The 20,805-nt window shown below is 37.8% G+C and overlaps 1 protein-coding gene across 2 annotated transcripts in view; it reads left to right on the top strand.

Annotated features, from left to right (window-relative positions):
* The window catches only part of rnf24 (ring finger protein 24), a 33,124-nt gene extending 16,683 nt beyond the window's left edge, over positions 1–16,441 (top strand). For both annotated transcript variants that reach the window (XM_041784410.1, XM_041784409.1), the window contains 5 exons: positions 809–958; positions 5,260–5,302; positions 6,069–6,110; positions 12,792–12,871; positions 15,246–16,441. In XM_041784410.1, the coding sequence (XP_041640344.1) occupies positions 816–958; positions 5,260–5,302; positions 6,069–6,110; positions 12,792–12,871; positions 15,246–15,387 (450 nt within the window). In that variant the 5' untranslated portion in view covers positions 809–815 and the 3' untranslated portion in view covers positions 15,388–16,441. The remainder of the gene's footprint in view (positions 1–808; positions 959–5,259; positions 5,303–6,068; positions 6,111–12,791; positions 12,872–15,245) is intronic.
* The last annotated feature ends 4,364 nt before the right edge of the window (positions 16,442–20,805 follow it).

Genomic DNA, 20,805 nt, shown 5'->3' with positions numbered 1-20,805 from the left:
TAATATCAGTAGATAGCCACACTGCAGCCAATACCTTTTAGGGGCCTGACTATTAAACCAGTTGCTACTGGATGTTCTTTGGGCTGCCTTTTATAAATTAGTGCAACATTGCCCTGCTTTAGGCTGTCAGTGTTTTTGGGAATCTGACTGATTTCTGTGCAGCAGTGATCATTGAATACTGGAGGATGGATAGGAAAAATATCAAAGATGCATGTTTCTCTTCAACTAACTTTTTAAAATCTGTTTAGATAGGTTTTTGTACTGATCTCAGTCTTTTCACATATGTGCTGTTTGATAAAGTGTTGTGTTGCATGTTAATGAGCACACACCCAAATTCATCACCTGCTGTGGACTTTCTTTGTAGGGTGTTGCATTTCCTCCAAAGCCATGCATTTGCATTTTGTCTGTGCCTTCAGGCAGACACTGCACTCTTTCCTTTTTAGGATTTAAACCCCCTAAATGTCATGAAGTCATAGCCTGTCAACTCACAAGAATAGCAGGAGTATGCAGGAGTAAGTCCAAAATATCTCTTTAAAACATCTTTATAACCTGCAGTTGGGTAGGAGATGTGAACACTGTGTGCAGCCTGATGAAAGCTAAGCTAACATCAACACTTACAGTAAAAGGAAACAAAAAGTTAAACCAAACTGTGCTCTGTTCCTGTAATACAGAAAGTAAAACTAATCAAAAGTGTAAGTGAGATTTCAGCCACAGTTTTCCTTTGCTGTGTTAGAAGTCATAGTTTTGCTTTTAGTTTAAAGTGTAAGATAAACTTATGTTATGTCTTTTTCTTCCCCCCTCCATCTAGACTATCCATGAGCTCCGATTTCCCGCACTACAGTTTCAGGATGCCAAATATAGGGTTCCAGAACCTTCCCCTTAATATCTACATTGTGGTGTTTGGGACAGCCATCTTTGTTTTCATCCTCAGTCTCCTCTTCTGCTGCTACTTAATCAGGTAAGCTCCAAACACCTTTTAGCTTTAAAATTGGCTTTGCTTAAAATGTGGGTTGGTAACAGTAACTGTCATACAGAGCTCTGTCTGGATAGGCAACACTGTCTATTTATTGGTTTCTACAAATCATTGTTGTGAGACGGCACAGAGACAGGGCAGCTTGTTTTACATTGTTAAAAAAAAGGTTGATTTAAAATTAAAGGTCCAGAAGTAAAATATTTTGTATTATTATTTTTTTTATTCAATCTAGAATGGCGTACAGGAGGTGCAATAAAAAACAAACAAAACAACTGAAGTTTACAGATATGTTTGCAGTTATAGATGGCAGAATGGGCAGTGTGAAAAGTTTTTAGCTCAGGCTTTGCAATACAACAATCTCTTGCTAGTAGCCCAACAAAAACCTGTTTCAACCTCAATATTTACATTATGAATGCCACCTGTACTGCCTTACATGCAGAACTGGATTATGAGAGTCCTGCTTTATGCTAAACTTTAATGTCTGTGCGAAGAAGCCAAGTTAAATATCCTATTATCACGTTTCTATCCAGGAAGTTGTGCCATTTGGTCCTAATTGCTTATAGCTTAGACTGGAATCGATGTATGACTCTGGGTTTTGTTCCTGTTTTAGAAATGTATTTTTTTGTATTCCTTTGATTGTTGTGTCACAGATGGAAATCAGTTTTAAACAGCACAGTTTGGAGAAGGTAACTTTGATTCTACAATTGGTGAAATTTGAAGCTAAACAGGTTGCAGAAACTTGAATATTCTGAAATCTACATCTGCTGGTTTACATTTTTATGATCATGGCACTTTGCGTCAAAGACAGTAGTTTACGTTTCTTAGTGTCCACCGCAGTATTCCTTCTTAACTAAGCTAACTGTAGACTACTGTTTTGAAAGTGGTTATAGTTAAACTCTTGTCCCCTTTCTAATCCCACTGGTTTAATCAGATTGTCCCTACTGCTGCTGCTGGGTCTTCCCCCAGCAGCAATGACATGAGCAGAAATAATGTTCACCATTTTTTATCTAAGACAGTGAGAAGCAGCAGTTTGCAACAAATTCACCCCCCGCCACTTTGTCATATCCTATCTTGCAGGGCAAATGGTAAGTAGGTTAACTACCACTTTCTTCAACCTTTTCTTTATCCAAGTGTAAATAGACACTTTGATGCAGTACCATGATTATACACTGTAATAGAAGGCTGTCAAGTTTTTTTTAAAAATACAAAAAGAGCAGTTTTGCTCCATAAAAGGCATTTAAAGATGCAGTCTCCCAAAGGACTTACACTACATGCAACATCATGCATAATGAACAAAATAAAACTGTCAGTTCTGAAATTTTCTACACATACTATTGAGACACATGTAAATAAGATATTGTGTCTTCTGCACAGTTCTTTGGTTTTTGTGCAGTAAAGCATGTTTGCTCATGTTTACACTGGCAGGTGAATGAGGGCACGAAGGAATTTACGTTTGTGTTGACGTGTGTCAGGTCAGTGTTCTGACAGACAAACATTCATACACATTGACACAAGGCAGACTCTCACAGAAACACTCAACCATCTCTGTCAGTGGGTCTGTAGTCCACACATGTATGTGAAATATTCAGCACACTTGGCAAGGATTTAAAACTATTTCTTGACCAGTGGGCACCACAAGTAACAGGGGGCCTCAAATAATGAATTCGTGTGCCAGGCTTATAGATTTATGTATGTGACATGTGAATATAGAACATTCTAATAAGATTGACCATTTATTAAACCCCCATGAAAGTCATTCAGACACTCTTTTGTATGGTTATTGACCATTTTCCTCTGACATCACAGTGTGGGCTTTGGGCTCAAATGCTGGTACAATGTTGCACTTCTGTTTTCCACTGAATTGAAGGTGTTTCCATTTCATTTTTTTTTTTTAGAAATAACAAGCAGCTCAAAAGATTATCCAGAGGACACTGACTTATTTACAAGGAAAGTTGTGTATTTGAAAACCTGCAAGAAGCCTTTAGACAACAGGCAATGTTAGCTTTCAGCCACTTTTGGCTGACAGACTGAAGTGGTTGGTGCTAACAGAATATTATCACATTCTTTTACAATATCATAAAGCACAGAGAGCTTTTAATCTTTTCCTTAATTAATATTTCTTAGAAATGTAGCCCTCTCTGCCCTTGTCCTATAATTTATTCCAAAGGTTATGTTACCAGCTAGTGGTAATTTTAGAATATAAATGGTTAATTGCTAACACCAAATGCTGTCAGACAGTACCTCTAACCATAATTAATAAACAATAAAATCATTTTTATTGCATTTCTATTTTGACTTAATGACCTGTGTCCACCAACAGCATTTTTCACTGGTAGTTCCCTCTACTGTTATTTTAGAGCTTGTAAAATAGGAAAGTGTCAGTCTCCTGCATTTGCAGCATTTCTTTACTTGGAAAATCTATTCCTTATAAACAAGTCTAGGAAAAGACTTGAAGAACACCCCTCACTTTTTAAAGAGTTGCATCTAGATGATGCTGGTTTCAAGACTTTTTAAGCCTCACTAGGGTCTGACTGGAGGCAGGAATGTGTGATTATATGATATGGTTAAATTAAAGCCATTAACAGTTTCTAAAATTGTTCAAACTAATGTTAACCCATTTTGTGTAATATTTAGATGAAGTTAAATAGTAGTTGCTGGTTATTTTGGATGCTAAAGCAGTCTTTTGCTTTTTTATAAGCTTCCTGTGAAGTGAAGCCATGACTGAACAGAGCTCAGTGCAAAAATAAATGCTTACAGTCAATCTCTTTCTGTCTAAAAGCACATGAAACACTACTTCATGTCCCTAGATCCTGTCTGTTATTGGTTAGGGATTATTAGTTCTTGTATATCCTCTGAACAAAGGAGGAAATAGGGTGCTGAGAGAAAGGAAGAAGAGACACAATTTTATTTGATCATGTGTTCTGATGTTAAACAGTTAATGTGTGAGGTGTGAAAACTGCTTCAACTTCCAGTGCCCCTGAAATAATGCCTTCATTGTTTTTTCCCTTTCTTAAGTCTCAAATCATTTTGTAAAAGGACTGAATAAAAGGTGGTCTGCTTGCTGTATTTGCACATGCATGCTGACAAGTGCTTGGTCAGACTTAATTCTTATATAATGTGGTTTTCAAATACCTGGTGGTAATATTGGGAAAATTTGGGGAAGGTTCAACAGAAAAATAGATGCCTCCCACTCCTACTTTGAGATTCTTTGGAAAAGATCAACCCCATCCATACCAGTGCAAAGAATTGAATTTGTGGACACAAGCTCTAATGGGTGCTGACATTGTATCAGAATTTGAGCTGCATGTCTAGATGTCAGGGGAAAATCAACACAGTAATTTTTTGCAGATGGTCCTCGTCCACTGTGACATTGTACTTAAAGATGACTGAAAACCCCCCCCAGTCACCCATGACCCAAACCTTTGATCAGTTGTCCCCTACCCTTGGGAGTCTCTGCACCTTTTCCTGCTGACCTCTTTCAAAATGTCAGTTTCTCTCCTAGACTGTGCTGCTTGTTTTACAGATCCCTCTCACTCTGCTGCGAGAGGTTAAGGTTACTTGTTGTCGAGGTAAATCTTACAAACCTATGAATTCTCCTATCTCTATTACTCTTGTTGTCTTCAATGTTTTCTACATTTTGTATCCTTATTCTCAGTGCTTGAATTCTCTCTTATCCAGTGCTGTCTCTATTTTCTCCCTGTTTTGTTTTGCTCTTTATAAGGGCAATGTTAAGTACGACTTACACCAACAGTTTTATAGAAACTTTGAAAACATTGGTCATAGCCTTGGGTACTCTTCTCTGTATTGATGTTTTCAAGCCTCTAGAGTGCCTCAACAAGCTGCAGTAATGTTTTAAATGTCTGATCCGGTGTATTATGGGTGATACTGTGTGTTGATATTTCAACTTGATGGTACCACTGTTTGTTTCCAAAAGATACTACTGCCTAAGGCCTTTTTTAGATTTTCTGTAAATATGTAACTGCTGCTTCACTAGGCAGAAAAGATTGACAGAGTTCAGAAAGGCATCATGGTAGTGTTATAATTTCACCCCTCTCTGTAATTATTTATCCAGTTCACATTTACTGAGTAAACTGGCACCTGAAGTAGAATCATGTGCTGAGAATTTATTAGTAGAATAAACTGATGTTAAGGGGCAATTATTTGATAGAAAGTATCCCTGTATTTTTACTTTATTTCTTCACTTTTCAGGATATATGAATGCTTTGTGTTGGTTTAAGAGGGTCAGAAACTAATCAGAAGGATTTTTTGTCTTTACGTCTCCCCAGGTTAAGGCACCAGGCGCACAAAGAATTATATGCATACAAGCAAGTAAGTACAGAACAGTAAACACTGCTGTACATCATACATTTGAAATCATACCCTTCCTATAATGCAGAAATTAGGCATCCATGTCCCTGAGAGTCCATTCAGCTTGTGCATGTATTCATGTGCTGTCTTTCTTGCCAACTATCAGCAGGTCAAGTCAATTTCAATGAGTCAGTTTCTAAAATATTCACAGATTTTAGCACAAGCATACCTTCAAAAAATTCTGACTTTATCTCAAGCCGCAGAGAAGAAAGAGGCTCAGCTGGAAAAATCAGGTTCACTGTCTGAGGCTGAACATGTAAGCGAAGTATAGCCTGCAAAGCAAATCAGATGGAGTGATGGAGGGCACAAACATGGCTCTCATGTCCTTCAATTATGTAATAGCTGCTTGTGTCTATTTTGGGTACATGTCTAGTGAAACACATTTATATAGGTACACAGACACACGCTGTCAAAGAAGATCCTATGTGACCTTTGAATGTGCAACTTGTGTTATTTTGTATCTTACTACCTACCATGTAATACACTGATGTGTTCAGCTTCTGTTTCGGCTACATGAGGCTACCTAGTTCAATATAGCAGACAGACAGCTGACACATTTGTGGACATGTATTAACTTTAATCCTTTTTATCTCCCTATATAGCAGTACTCTGTGATTTTTCATCACATACTTAGTACAGGCCGTAATGTATTTACAGATGCACTGCTTCTCTGACAGTATTACACAGTTACAACCAATGACTAATCTTGTCTTATTATGCCTCTTAGGTCATTCAGAAGGAAAAGGTGAAAGAGCTAAACTTGCATGAGGTAAGAACTTGACTTCTTTATGTCATTTTTGGCCAGATGATAACACTTAAATTTAAAACATTGCAGTCTTAAATTTATAAGATGTACAGAACACTCTGTCATGCTACATGAGAAGCACACAAAAGTCCAGATGGTGCCATTATGAGTTACCTGGTGTTATGCTTTTGTTACAATGTCTACCGTTCTCTCAAGTCACTGCTTTGTGCTTCCAGTCTTCTGGTTGTGCAGTAGTATGAAAAAAATATCGCCTACTCTTTGTAGGCAAATTTCTTGTGTTGTTCAAAAATGTTCAAACCATTGCAGAATAGCACCCATCACCTCTGGTCATTAGACAAGATGTGTCTGTGCTTCTGTTTAGGGGAAATTCTGGGGTTTGTGCAGCTAGAAATATATATATTTTGGCTATCATACAAGCATTAGTCTTGACTAATGATCTTGTGAAAATAGCATGGTACAGTTAAGTCATAAGTGATCTCATTACCAGTATTATGTAATGCTTTATGTCAGCTCAGCCCGGCTGGAAAAATACAAGCAGCAGTCAGCGCATATAGCAGCTGTGCTAGTTAAGCTATGGAAAACATGGCCTTCTCCAGCCAGGAACACAATCCTTTAACACTGCAGCGCAAATGAAATGTTAACAATAGCATCCTCATGTGTGCTTTGACTCGGTGCACAACACTTTCTTGTCATCGGTGCTGGAATTTCCCACTGAGCCATGAGGCCCCGTCTCTGTTGTTTATGTTATTAGAAACTAAAGGAAAGCATCAGAAGGCGTCATGTGAGACTGTGACTGAATAACCAAGCTGTATTTGTTTGAGGACAATAATATTCACACATGAAACAGCATGGGTGGATGACCCAGTTAGAAAGGCTCCCACGCCAAAGGATCGCCCTGGAGACACGAATATAGACTCAGCTGCGTTGAGCTCATCTTTAATGGGATATGTTGAGGAGGGTGTTAATATGAGATCATTTTACTGGTCCGGTCATGTTCAAGTTTGTCCTTTGTGTAACCTGAACAGGTCTCCTTTTTTGTAAAAGACTTGACCCTATTTAAAAAAAAATACTATGTGCATGGAAGGCATGTCACACAGTGTGATAAATCAGTGCTTCTCAACTGGTGTAGCCTCAGGACTTGCTATGTCCTAATGAGAAACCACGGCCCAAAGTTCTAAAAAAATGCCTACAACTGAAATTCATTTGATGAAAAATTACGCTGTTAAAGAGTGTGTTTCAAAAGCACATCACAACAGAAGCCTTGGAGGACATGCTTGCAAACAATATATTCAGTTCCATTTAGAAGTAATAACATGTAAAATGTGGTCCTGTTCTATGGCCCATTGTCTTTTGAGAACCAGGTTTTTTATCCTAAGGAATTGAGATAAATTTGTTAAAATCTTGAGAAAAGGAACAAAATCCTCTCTTTATTAAAGCAAAACGCAGTAAAAAAAAATGTTTTTTTTGTCTTTGTGTTTTCCGAGACACATATTAACTACCCACAGAAAACAGCTCCATAGCCCACTTTTGGGTCCTGACCCGTCAGTTGAGAACCACTGATTTAAAGTAGAGCTTTAAATATAAAAGTTTAGCAGTAGGATTTGTTCATGCTCTTTTCATTACATAAAATTTCTTCAGCATCCCTCTTAAAGAAAAAAAACTTAAAGGTTAAAGGTTAAAAAACAAGTCAAAGTGGTGCCAATGATATAATGAGGACGAGATGTTCTCACTAGAGCAGATTTAGAAAATAGGATCATTTGGTCTGAATGCCACTTCAGTTAGCGTGTGATCTTTCTGTACAAAATCATCCTTGAGTTTATTCTGAGACTCCTCTCTACCTCTCTTGTTTCTGACTCAATTAGCTGCTTGGCTTTATCTTTACTTATATATATTATTTAATGACCAATTTTTTTTTAAATTTCCACGTAACTCTTTAACCAAAAAATAGTCACTGACATATTACAGTACATTGATTTGTCAGTGATAGAACCATAAATCTTGAAGCATACAGTGGCTTTAAAATGTCTGGACACCCCTGTTAAAATGCTACATTTTTGTGTTGTAAAAATATGAGACAAATTCAATTCAATTGAAACCTTTATTTATTCCTGAAAGGGCATTAATGTTTCCCCAATTTCCAGTGCCGTTGACAAGCACATTAAAACTACAGCACAGTTAAACAAAAAAGCAATGTGAAACACAGAGGCTAGAAATCAAAGTCCTGAACTCTGAAAGAGAGGAAAGAACTTCAGTCTTGAGAATTTGTTGGAGGGTATCCCATGAGCTCAAGGCATCAAAGGAAACCACTTTCTTACCAAATTTAGTACAAGCTCGAGGGACTTAAAGAAGTGAGAAATCAGCAGTTAGTCATGTAGCTACCAAGATCCCACTGCAGCAAGGTTAAGATGTAAGGTGGCAGTTTTCTAATGGGGGCCTTAAAGACACTAAGCATGTTCCTACAGTACCACAGAAGGGACCAAATAGTAGGAATCCATTTTTAACACTACATTTGAGTCATGCAATCATGAATTTGACAGTTTAATGTTGCCAGTATCCTCCAGTTTTACACACTGCACCTTCAAAGCAAGTTTTGATTTCATTACAGCTTTTATTCCTTTTAGGTAGAAGTCCCATCAACATAACCAGTCTTGACTTGGCAAATTTCCCCACTCTTTCTTTGAAAACCTGTCAGATTAGGAGGGCATTCCCCGTGCACAGCCCTCTTTAGGACACCCCACAGATTTTCAGCAGGATACAGGTCAGGGTTCCGGCTGGGCATTCCCAAAATATTCTTTTTTTTTTTCTTTTTTTCAGGTGAAGCCATTCTTTTGTAATTTTGGATGGATTTTTGGGTCATTCTCACACCTTAAGAGGAAACTCATTCTCCTCTTCAGCTTTCTTGCAGATTCATGAGGGTTTTGAGTCAAAACTGACTAGTATTTGGAACTGTTCACATTCCCTTCATCTAGTTCCAACTGAGGAAAAACAGCCCCAAAGTACAATGCTACCTCAGCCATGCTTCACAGCAAGTATGGTGTTTTTTCTCATATTCTTCATATGTCTGATTTTGGTGTGGGTTGACAAGATGGAAACCTCTTCTAATTAAGAAAAACATCCAAGCCTGGCTAAATTAAGCAAAAACATACATGAAGTCCCCCTAAAAGCAGGTGGGAATATGTGTTATAGTCTGATAAGACAAAAGTACTTTTTAGTCACCATTCCAAAAGGTATGTTTGACACAAAAACATCAATGAACATCACCAAAAACATCTTTGCCTCATATATTACAACACAAAATGTAACATTTTTAACAGGGATGTGTAGACTTTTTAGAGCCACTGTATAAAATGACTAATTTGAGCTGTTTTACATATGCACTCCTGCAAATTTCAAGTGAATCTCCCCTGAAATGCTCCTTAATTGTTTGTTCACGCATACATTCAACAGCAGATGATCCCTGTCAGACAGGGCAGTTGAAGGAGACGGATCATGACGCAAAAATGTGAATGAAGAGTGAACAAAGTCTGCTGTACAGCACTTTAATTAGATTTTTTTGCCTGCAAGTAGTAAGGCTACATTCATACTGTCAGCCTTAATGCTTAATTCTGATCTTTTCTCAGATCTAATTTTTTTGTTTGTGTGTTCACAATGCAGTCAACTTCCAAAAGATCAAATACATATCTGATTTAGAGCCACATTCGAAAGTGGCCTGGTTCTGATTCGAAAAGGTCAGATTCAATGTGACTTGCGCTGTTCACACTGTCAGAAAAAAATCAGATACGAGTCACATGTGAGCAAAAAAAATCAGATTCAGGTCACTTTTAACTGCAGTGTGAACGTAGCCTTAGACACAGTCACAGTTTCAACAAAAGAGGGGAAAAGAACATACTGGTGAACAGAAAAATTAAATGATGCCGTTTCAGAGGTGGTTCTGGTCCAGTCCTGTAGAGTCCTGGGCCGGTCACATGAAATGAATGTCATCAGCTCCACCTGCGCTCCCACCATGAATTTTCCTGAATATTTCCTTCTTTGTACATAGAACAGCTCACTCCGACTGCTTGTGCGAACTATACCAGAGGTCTGGCAGAAAAAATAAAAATCAGGGTGAAAAATTCAGCTATTTAAATTCACACATAAATCTCACCCAGAAAATCTGTGAGAGTTTCAGGAGTTTTGTGCTTATGTCACAGGAGTTTATGTGCTTGTATGGCTAGAGTAGCTAAAGCTTGCAGGGTTTATTCACTTAATGGAGAGAAAGAGGTTCTGTCAAAAGTTGGCCAAGGGTGCCAGATCCCCACTGTGAGTGTGACTCTATAGACAAGGCGCTGAAGAGAACAAAAACACTGATCTTTTCACAAATAAAGAGAGCAAAGCAGACATCTTAACAGACGATTGTTTTGTATCCAAGAATCATCCAGAGAAAAGCTAAGAGCTCTCATGCTGTTCTTTTCATCCTTCCTTGTCCATCCAGCCCCCATAAAGCAGAGCTGTGAAAAGGAGAATCTGTGTGGCCAAAGGAGTTACAGTCGCAGAATTAAACAGCCAAAATAACATAACGCTCTTTTCATCAAACTGTTACCCACTAGTAGGAGAACTTACTTGTGAAAATGCTGTGTAGACTTGGTTCAGATTAGGAGATGTTTTCCAATTTTTGCTCATAATTTAACAGTCCGTTTTCATCTTTCACTGCTTTTTTTGCCATTAAAACTCTGATGGTGGTCTCTTGGTTCTTTACACCAGCCAAGGATGACTCCCCCTACATTTATTGTGTAGTGCAGTGGACAAAATAAGTTGCAGCATTCCTGTTAACATGCACAGCCAATTGAACACAGGATCAAGCAGGAACTGGTGTGATCTGTCACGATACTTGTAGACTTCCAACAGCAGAAAAATCATTTACTGCATTGCTCATCAGTAGCATGCAAATAAAGGGGAGCAGCCTTGCAGATATTACCTGGTTATAGAGTCTAGAGTGCTCAGAGACTAAAAGTGCAGGGTTTAGAGTGACGCTGGTAACAATATTAGGTGGAGCTCGGTTCAAACTTGATGGGTTCTTGCTTGACCAGCCGGCAATTATGGTCAGCATTTCTAAACTGTGACTGGAAAACTATGAGGTCGTACATGCAAAGAAAGATATTTGTTTACACAGTTTTATGACTGACCCACAGAGACAGGCTGACAAGCTTCATTCCTTCACACTTCATTCTTCTGCAGAATCCCCTCTCTGGATATTTGAGGCTTTTACCCAGAATAACTGCCGGAATGCATATTAGTTTAATCATCATGCGTATAATTATGACCTCAATCATATTCCTACAATCAACAAGTAGTCAGTTGTTTACAGCAAAAGCTCACTAATTTGTTATTGTTGTAGAATTAAAATTCCTCTAGCATGCCAACTGGATAAATCTGCAGAATTTGAGAAATTAGAAGCTTATAAAGATCTCTCTTTCCAGTTACTCTAGATTTAATGACTGTTCACATAGTTGCAACATTAGCTGGCACGTGAGGAGGACGTCTGTGTGTTTAAAGAGGACATGCAAGAAAACAAACACAGCCAGTCTGTCCATGAGGATCATATCAGTGACCCTTGAAAGTACAGGATATGTAGTACCGATCCTGTTTTATCTTTGACATCAGAACTGGGATTATAAACTCTTTAGCTTCCTTTTATTGATAAAAGTTTTAATTCACACCAGTAAGCTGTCTACTTCTGTAGCTGTGTTTTAATGCTTTCAAATACTCAGTTTACAGATGTTTTTTCTTAAGTTTAAATATTGTGGCTGACGGTCGCCTCTGGACCAAGGTTATAATAGTTTTGGATTTTTCATTAGTTTTTATTTCATTTTCACTTTCTGTGTTTGATTTCAGTTTAGTTTTTATCAGTTTTGACTACTGGTTTCTAAGTTTAGATTAGTTTTTATTTTGCAAAAATGCTTCGTTTTAGTTTAGCTTTTATTAGTTTTAGTGCTAGTTTTGGTTTCTAACAGATAGATGTCGGGGCTGAGTGAGCGTCATACATTTTCAAAAACAAAAAAGGCTACTCTTCACTTATCATTTTATTTACTTAATGGTGATGTTTGAATCCAACTCTAGACATAAAACTACCACTTTGTGAAGTCGTAACCAATCAGATCAGGCAATTTTACTCACCCCAGACTTGGGTGTTAGTGCCGGTCAGTATGGTTGTGTCAAAGACTAAAACTAAAGATATTTTGTCTCAATTTTTATTTTATTTTAGTTAGTTTTGTAAGCACACTATACAGTTTTAGTTAGTTTTAAATTTTTTTAAAGCTCAGTTTTTATTTAGTTTCAGTTAACTAAAATGATTTTTGAATATTAGTTTTAGTTATTTAGTTAGTTTTAGTTAACTATAACAACCTTGCTCTGGGCACATTAAATAGGTCCCTGGCGTGGACGAAATCAGAGTTGCACAACAGAACACATTCGGTCATTTCTGCTCTGCTCCTTGTGTCAAATGTTTGCAGATGTTGGCCACAGCAGCCTTTCTTTCCACAAGTTGCTGACCCTAGTTGTTTGGAGGTTTTATTTCCAATCCCTTAACACAGAGGTTACATTAAAACTGGAAGAATTAGGCAACAAGACAACACCCAACACGTACAAACTGTCTGCATTGTCGTCTTCTTCAGAAAAAAACCCTCTAACTCGGCCTCTTTCTTTCAGATATGTGCGGTGTGCTTGGAGGAGTTCAAACAGAAAGACGAGCTGGGGATTTGTCCTTGCAAACATGCCTTTCATAGGAAGTAAGTATAAGGTTTAGTTGACATTTCTGGACACAAACACACAGAGCACAAAGTCATGCAGGTCAAGGACGCATTGATCGGCACAGATATCCTTGTAGGCGTAGTGCATTTTGCTACATCAAAAAACAAAAATGTTAAAGATTAAGTTACAACTAAGTGTGCATTAAGTGGGGCACTGGACAGGAGATGAGGGATTATTTTAGTCAACTTTATCCCATAACCCCCATCCACCCCACCTCCCCATGCCCTGAACATTTCAACTGAGTTGTTTATATCAGCACGACACCTCCCTTGGCCTAGTTTCCCCCCCAGTTTCTGCAAGAGTGGTCACCACTCACTGAATCCACTGTATAAACACTCCAGTTAGTGTGTGCAAGTAAAGCTGTGCTGTTTTACAGAGAAAACAGACATTACAGGCAGACCGTAATGAAAACATGAAGTAGTGAGGAGAGCATTTCTTCTCTTTAAGGTGAAGGGAACAAAGTCTGTTTAATTATTGAAGATTAATGTCAAGTAATGATCAGCAGCTTTTAGCGCACAGTGCACTGGAGCAGTTTATGAATTAAGCACCCATTTGTAACCAGTCTGAAATGTTTTGTGAAATAAAAAACAATTTTGACTTAAATTGTGACCCAAAAAATTTAAATTAAATTAAATCATGAGATACTGAAAGACTTGCGACCCTACTACTGACTGTGGGCAGGACAAAATCAGCAAAGAGATAAAAGGTACTGCTTTGTCCACAGGGGGCATAAATGTAGCGTTTTTCTTTATATACTACCTTGATAAAATATTGTCGGAATGGTTGGAAACAGACTTTTGTTTAAATAATTATGGCTACATTTTCTCCAACTTTACAACCCTCTGAATAGACGGAATGTTTCGGCTCTACAGTAAAGTAGCTTCCAGCTGAAAAAGCTGTTGATGCAGCTGTAATATGGAGCAACAGACCAGAGGATTTAACAACACTGGACACACACACACACACACAGTGTCTGTCTGTGTTGTTGTGATTGACAGAGATATCACCACAGACAGAGAGCAGAGCAATCCCACAATGATGTTTATGTGCTACATCACATTAAGTTTGACCATTGCACTTAATTAGTTAGGGATGTGATTGTCAAACGTGTTCACGCCCCTGAATCAAACATGCTAAGCTGCTGTATTTAGCTGCCTCCTCCTTAACCAATGATTCATTCTGCCTGTGGGCAACCAGAGAGAGAGTTGGGCCATACATACAACAGACTTCTCCACACAGTATCATAATTTAAGAAAATCTGATACTAAAATGTACTGAATTGTATGTGTTATGTTTATAGATGTATTTGCATTGGGGGACACAGCATCTACAGTCTCATTTCATAAAATGCTGGGACGTTTTAAATATAAAAAACCCAAAATGTAGTGATTGAAATCAACACAAAGACAGCATATACGTAATACAGCATAATGTATAATTATTTTGGGGAAAAGATTTGCTCAATTTGATTTGAAGCTGACAGCGTGTTTCAGAATGAGTTAATTATTTTGCCTATTATTACTGTAAACAGTTCCACATTTTGGTAAGCTTTCTTATGTGCAGGTAGAAAAAAAAGACTTGATTACCTGTTTTGGGTGTCTAGGTCTGATTTTAACTATTATCTTGTCATCTCTGGCCCTGACCAAAAATTCACAATGAGACAAGTTAAAATGTTTAACTGCTTGCAGCAGACTACTGTGCATCATTCTGCAAGGCCCTTATTGACTGCAGTCTAGCATTTTGGATACCGTCACTTAGATTGTTTTTTTTTTTTTTAAAGCTAATATTTTTTGCCCTCTTAAGTTTTAATCTTATCTGTTCAGATGGTGCTCATTTGCAACCTCTTTGTGGTTAAAAAATCCAAAGCAGCTCAGTTTACCTGAGAAACACTTGATTAAGAAGCACTAAATTTTGAGTTTTGTTTGCAATTTTAGCCATTAACCCTGCTCTGCTGAAAGCAAAGGGGGATAGTATGAGCATAGAAGTGCAATGAGTACAATTTACCTTTATCCCAGTTCAAGGATCTCTCTTTTTTAGCAGTTGGTTGAAACAGTCTATTTCTTAATGATCTAAGACCCTCCTAGATGTACATGACAATCTTAATTCCTCTCAAATGGACAGACAGCACTGTTACAGATTACAGCAGACATCTTCATTAACAGTCAACCAGGCCTGCAAATAGACTTAAGTGTTAATACATTGTTGTAGTTTATGCGTAAAGATGCTAGAATAGAGTTTTGTATATTCTTTATGAATCAATCTCACCTAGACTAAATTTTTAAGATCAGTATCTTTTTTTCTACCACTCCTCCTCATCTTAATCCCACACTCACAGTTAACTCTCTCTTCAAGGTGCCTCATTAAATGGTTGGAGGTGAGGAAAGTTTGCCCGCTGTGCAACATGCCCGTCCTGCAGCTCGCCCAGCAGGCTGGCAGCCCAGATCCCCCACCGCCAATGCAGCAGCCTCTGCCTGGGATCGAACACCTGGTGTAGGGGACTCACGCCCTCGTTGCACAGCTCACTACAGAAACACACGGCCACACATCCTGTCACTCATACTCTCAACTGTACAGGTACACTTTGGTATGAGTCTGTGGACAGAGCAGAGAAACTGGAGTTCCTGCGCAGATTCTCACCAAAAAGCAGTGAGTCTGCAGCCATCCTCACCTCTTTTATCCTGGCATCGGTTCACGAGAGGATCCCTGATATCAGCTCTGACTGATAATCAACTGTTTTTCTTTTTCACGGACGATGAAGAAGAGATAACGTAGAAGCAGTTTCCTTCAAAAACTTTTTCACAACCAAAGCACTTTCTGGGGACACCAGCTAAGACCAGGAGAAAAAACACACAAAAGCCAAGAACTACAATACACTAAAATACAAATTGTTTTTTTAACAAGCACTTTATGAGAAGTCAAACCTTAATTGCTTGTGATCGTAGTAGCAAGGTCATGTTTTATGTATTATCATTTATTTTTATTTCTATGTACAGTACAAAGCCACATAGGTTTAAAAGTTTGATTTTTAAACAGAAAAAATAATATCTCAAAGGGACAACATGTGGGTAGATATCAGGACACATGGACAATGCTTTGTGTTGTAATTGCACAAAAAATTCATAATGAAGCTCAAAGCAACCTCGAGACTTAATGTCTGATTAAATGTGAAAGGTTTGAATGTGTTGAAACCAGAACTCTGACACTACGTTCATCGAAAGGCTCCTCCTCACCTGTTTGTCATTCATCACAGTGACTTTTTCTTTAAGTCTGCCAAAACAAAACATTGATAAAGTGATCAAAAACCATTCTCCTCTTACCTGGTATGTGTACCTGGGTACCCCAGCCATGACTTCAGATCTTCCTTTATCAGAAAAACAACACAGAACTTCCCCTGACAGAAACCCTGTCCTACAAAGTTTCTCTAATGACTGTGATAACTGAACCAGTATTATTGTAATTATCTGGTGCTTTCTCTTTAGAGCTGTTCTACAGAACAAACAAAGGAAACAAGGCAATATTAAACAAAGATCTTTAAATATAAGAAAAAAGGTCCGGTTTTATTTTCACTCTGCATTGTTTCACTTTACTAAAGCTAAAGTGTGAATGTCATGGGGGCTTGCTTTAGATTCAAACTAAAGTTTGTGCATTAACCCTCAACATGCCTCACATATCCTGCTAGAAAATGACTGATATTCAATGTAGGCAGAGAGCAGGAAGAAGCAGGCGTTAGCCTTTATAGCTGCAGTTATTTTTGCTTCCACCCCAATAGCCTAGTTGTATTTATTTTTAATTTATTGCCATTTCTTGGTACAGCTGCACAGAGTGAATGCCGACTGCCACTTCCCATGAGATTTACTGCCCTCAACATATCATCAGCATATCTTTAGCTCATGTTACACACTACTCTGTAAAACACATATCCACACAGGGAGGGGTTCTAGGGCCCCCCAGCCTCTATTCCTGCTTTAGAGTCAGTGGTCAGCAGGTTGTAATAGAGCAGCATTTTCATTCATACACACTCACACACACAAACAGGGTAGTTCTGCCTTTTGGCCACAGGATTCTGGTGCTTTCGCCTATCTGTCTCTCTCTATGGTACAGGGTGCTTTTTGTAACTGATCCCTGTTGCCTTTTGTGGCTAGCTTTTTTGTCCTCTTCCCTTGTTAGCAGCTTTCAGTGGACATGTGAGTAAATGTGCTGATTTGAAAGGTTGGCTTTAAACAAAAAAGACCGAGCTTCAAAGTGTGGTGCCTGAGATATGTTGGAGATTGTCTATTAAATGTGATAAATATTGTCAAATGACAATCATACAATCACATCAAAGGCATGAAACCAAATAAAAACGCAAGACAAGTCCCACTTGAAGACAATTCATCTATGAATTCGAAATTATTAGGACTGGCAAAAGCAAATTGTGTAAACATTTAAATCTGACATCATGATGTGTTCTAGTGATGCTAAAGCCCCATGTGGCAAAACATTTTTATAAATTACTCAAAGATAAATAACAAATTCTATTTTTTTTGGAAAGAAATCAAGCCTAGTGCGTAACTCTTCAATATAAACACTGCAAAAGCTTGGTAGATTTGTCTAATTTGTGGTCCAAAATATCCATTTGTGCTTTTTCTAAAATCCAGGTAAACACAAAATTTGAAATTATCTAAAGCAAAAAGTAAGGCCTGAATTGTTTGTGTTAAGAAAAAAACTCCAAACAGGCCAGTTTATGTAAAGCAGTGGTTCTCAACTGTTGTAGCATCAGGACCCACTGCTACCTCCGTAAGGATAAATCACAGCCCAGATTTTTCACTCATAACCAAATTTTTTAAATTAGAAATGGGGCAGTTTGGACTTGAAATGGAACAAAAGATGTGATGGCACAAAGAAATTGAGACATATCCTTCAAAATAAAAGCAAATCATAGACTTTAAGCCACAAATTTTTTCCAGGCTTTGCCCCCCCATTTTTTGGTCCAGACTCACCAGTTGAGAACCAAGAATCTAAAGGGTCTTGAAATGAGATATGCTAACTAATTTAGATAAAGGCTCAAGTCCATGTCTACTTTTTACCCTTACCTCTTGTTTCGTCCCTAAAAAAAGAAGGTTTAGCAATTAACTCTTTCCCTGTGAAAAGGGATGGACCTTCAATTTCCAGATACGCCATCAGTAGTTGTTAACAGCATTGATATAGACACATGTGACAATGCACCCTGAAACTACAAGAAGTTTTTAATAATGTTTGTTCAAAATGAAAGGGCCATAATACGTTAAAACATTGAATTAGCCTAGCTTTCAAATCTTATTTATGAAGAAACTGTTAACACATTTCTTTTGACTCTGGAGCAGCCATCTTGCCAATGATTTACAAGGCATTTGGGAGATTTCCCAGAACACTCGGTTTGGTGTGTGCCTCTGGAGAATCCCTGTTTAAAGGGCTGTGCACCCCTAGCATTTCACCCTACCCCCTCAAATCCAACAAGAAACGGGACATCCCACCTCTAGACATGAATGTGCAAAATGTAGGGTTAGGCCTGAGTGAAAGGGGCAAAGGTTGTATTAACATCTGACATCTCATTTCAGGACTCTCGAGTAATGCATTGGCCTTATTTTTTATTTATTTCAAGCATTTCAGGCCTTTTTTGTTTTTGTCTTTAAACATGATGTTCTCTGGACTTGTGATGTTTTTGACCCGAAATTAACACATGATTTGAATAAGATTTATAACCCTAAAATCAGACTCAGACTCCAACATATAATTTATATGGACTTCTTAAGTAACACTGCATTAGGTGATCATTGTTATGGTCTCCTTGGTGGTGGTTTAAATGTTTCATTTGTTTATAGTTGGCTTCACAGAAATGAACTTTGATTAAAAGTCAGGAAATTTCACCTCAACATTGAAGCAAATGTTTTTTTGTTTTTTTTTTCAGTTCTGTGTGTAGCATTTCAGTCCCCCCACAACTAACTGTGACTAGTTTTACCATTATTGCAGCTTTTAACAACCACTGATGAAAAACTATTAATTTTACACTATTTAAATTCAAAGTAATATATCAATCTTGTTAGCCTTATGTGAACAAAAACTGCCATAACATTTAAATATCATATTTGTTGTTTTCTGGACTTTTTTTTTTTTTCAGGGTATGATGGACTTTATTTGGCACCTTTTTGCTTCCTAGTCTTCGATTTTGAAAAGGCTGCGACTGTTTCATTTAGATCGTATCTCTCTTCAGATATCACGCTTTCCAAAAGTATATTCTCTTACTTCACAGTACCCCAAAAACCTCAATATACAAACCACCTATGGGTGAGTACTTCAGCCGCTGTCCCAGGACAAAGACAAATGTTGTGGCTCAGCAACAATATCACAAGTCTTAAAGCTTTGCTCCTGCTTACACTGTTGTCTCAGAATGGAAGATTTATGAGAGAAATGGAGGAGATTTAATGTGAAAGCATGCTATTTTTGCATAGTCCTGTTGCCACTGATATCACCATTGATAAATGTATGTAGACAGTATTGTCAGTAGTGGTGTATTTATATGAAAGGTGCACAATAATGCTCCTTCCTGTAAACTAAATGGCAACTGAACACTTCCTGCCATTTGGCTGTCTTAAATGTTGTGTTTGATTGTAAACACTTTTAGCCTTTCCACCTTTACTTCCCTCTTTCTTCCTTATGTGCCGTCCTAATCTCACTGAAATCAAAAGTGCCAACCAAAAGTGAACATTTAAAAGTTATGTCCAAGTCAGTAAGAATGAGGGTTTTATTCTGAAGAGAAAAAGAGATGGGTAAGATAATTCCTCTCTGAACATGGCCAAAAAAGAATGAAAACTCAGCCATGAGTAAATTAACAAATGACTTCCCGCCTCTGATCACCAATGCTACCAGAGCTGCTTTTGGATTAACCTTGTTGTAAATAAAGATACAATCAGAAAAAAATGCAACGGCTGGGAACACTTCTTAACATCAATAATCCACCGTTGCTTGACCTTGAATGAACCTGATGATGGAGTTAGACGGTCATTCATAAGGTTGACTCCCAGCTTTGGCAGGATATGAAGAAGCTCATCTGATTTATTAAAGATATAAAAACATAATACAAAAAATTTGGTTCACAAATCCTCTCGCTATATGAAGGATTTTTATTATTTCCATGGTTGGTTTTTGCCACCATTTAGAAGATCCTATCTCTATCACTGCCTCCCAGAAGTGAACTTTCTTCTTGTTCTGTATTTATTTATTCCTCTGTAGCCTAACCTCTCCAACACAAATAACTGTCTGTGTCTCAATATACCTTTGCACCTTTACCAGTGCACCCTAACTTTACCCACCAATCCCCCTTGTTTGTTAACATTGATTCTGTTTGTGGGCTCTCACAGACATTGTAAAACTAAGAATTCTGCAGCAGAATATTTTTGGAGACAATTGCTGTACAGTATTTGTAAGCTCTATTTTTGTATATTGCTATTTTGGAGAAAATAATATGCATTTTTTTCTTTTCTTGTTTTTGCTAATTTCATGTATATTCATTTCAAGAAAATGTTGCATGTGACTGACTTGATCTGTCAATAAAATTTCCAAGTTTTGGAAAAATTTGACTGTTTATTCTTGCATATGCAGTCATTAAGTTTCACCACCAAAAACAAAAGTGTATCCTACATAAAAACGTGAGTTTATATGGTAGTTCTCATGCTGTGTGACTTCTGAAAGTGCTTCTTGTGCAGCTTCTTAAATCTAGCCATTCACACCCCACAATGATGGCAAGGGCTACTATGTAGCTTCAACCAATACTTACGCCATTCATACAGATACACACACGACCGTAAAAGCTACCATTTAAAGAAGCCATAAATATTGACTTATTGATTCATATTCATAAAAATTGACACACTAATGGCAAAAACTGCTTTGTAGA

Source organism: Cheilinus undulatus, linkage group 4 (genome assembly GCF_018320785.1).
Source record: "Cheilinus undulatus linkage group 4, ASM1832078v1, whole genome shotgun sequence".
NCBI classification, from domain to species: domain Eukaryota; kingdom Metazoa; phylum Chordata; class Actinopteri; order Labriformes; family Labridae; genus Cheilinus; species Cheilinus undulatus.
The sequence above is the reverse complement of the archived record's forward strand: the minus strand, read 5'-3'. Positions and strand labels throughout refer to the sequence as shown.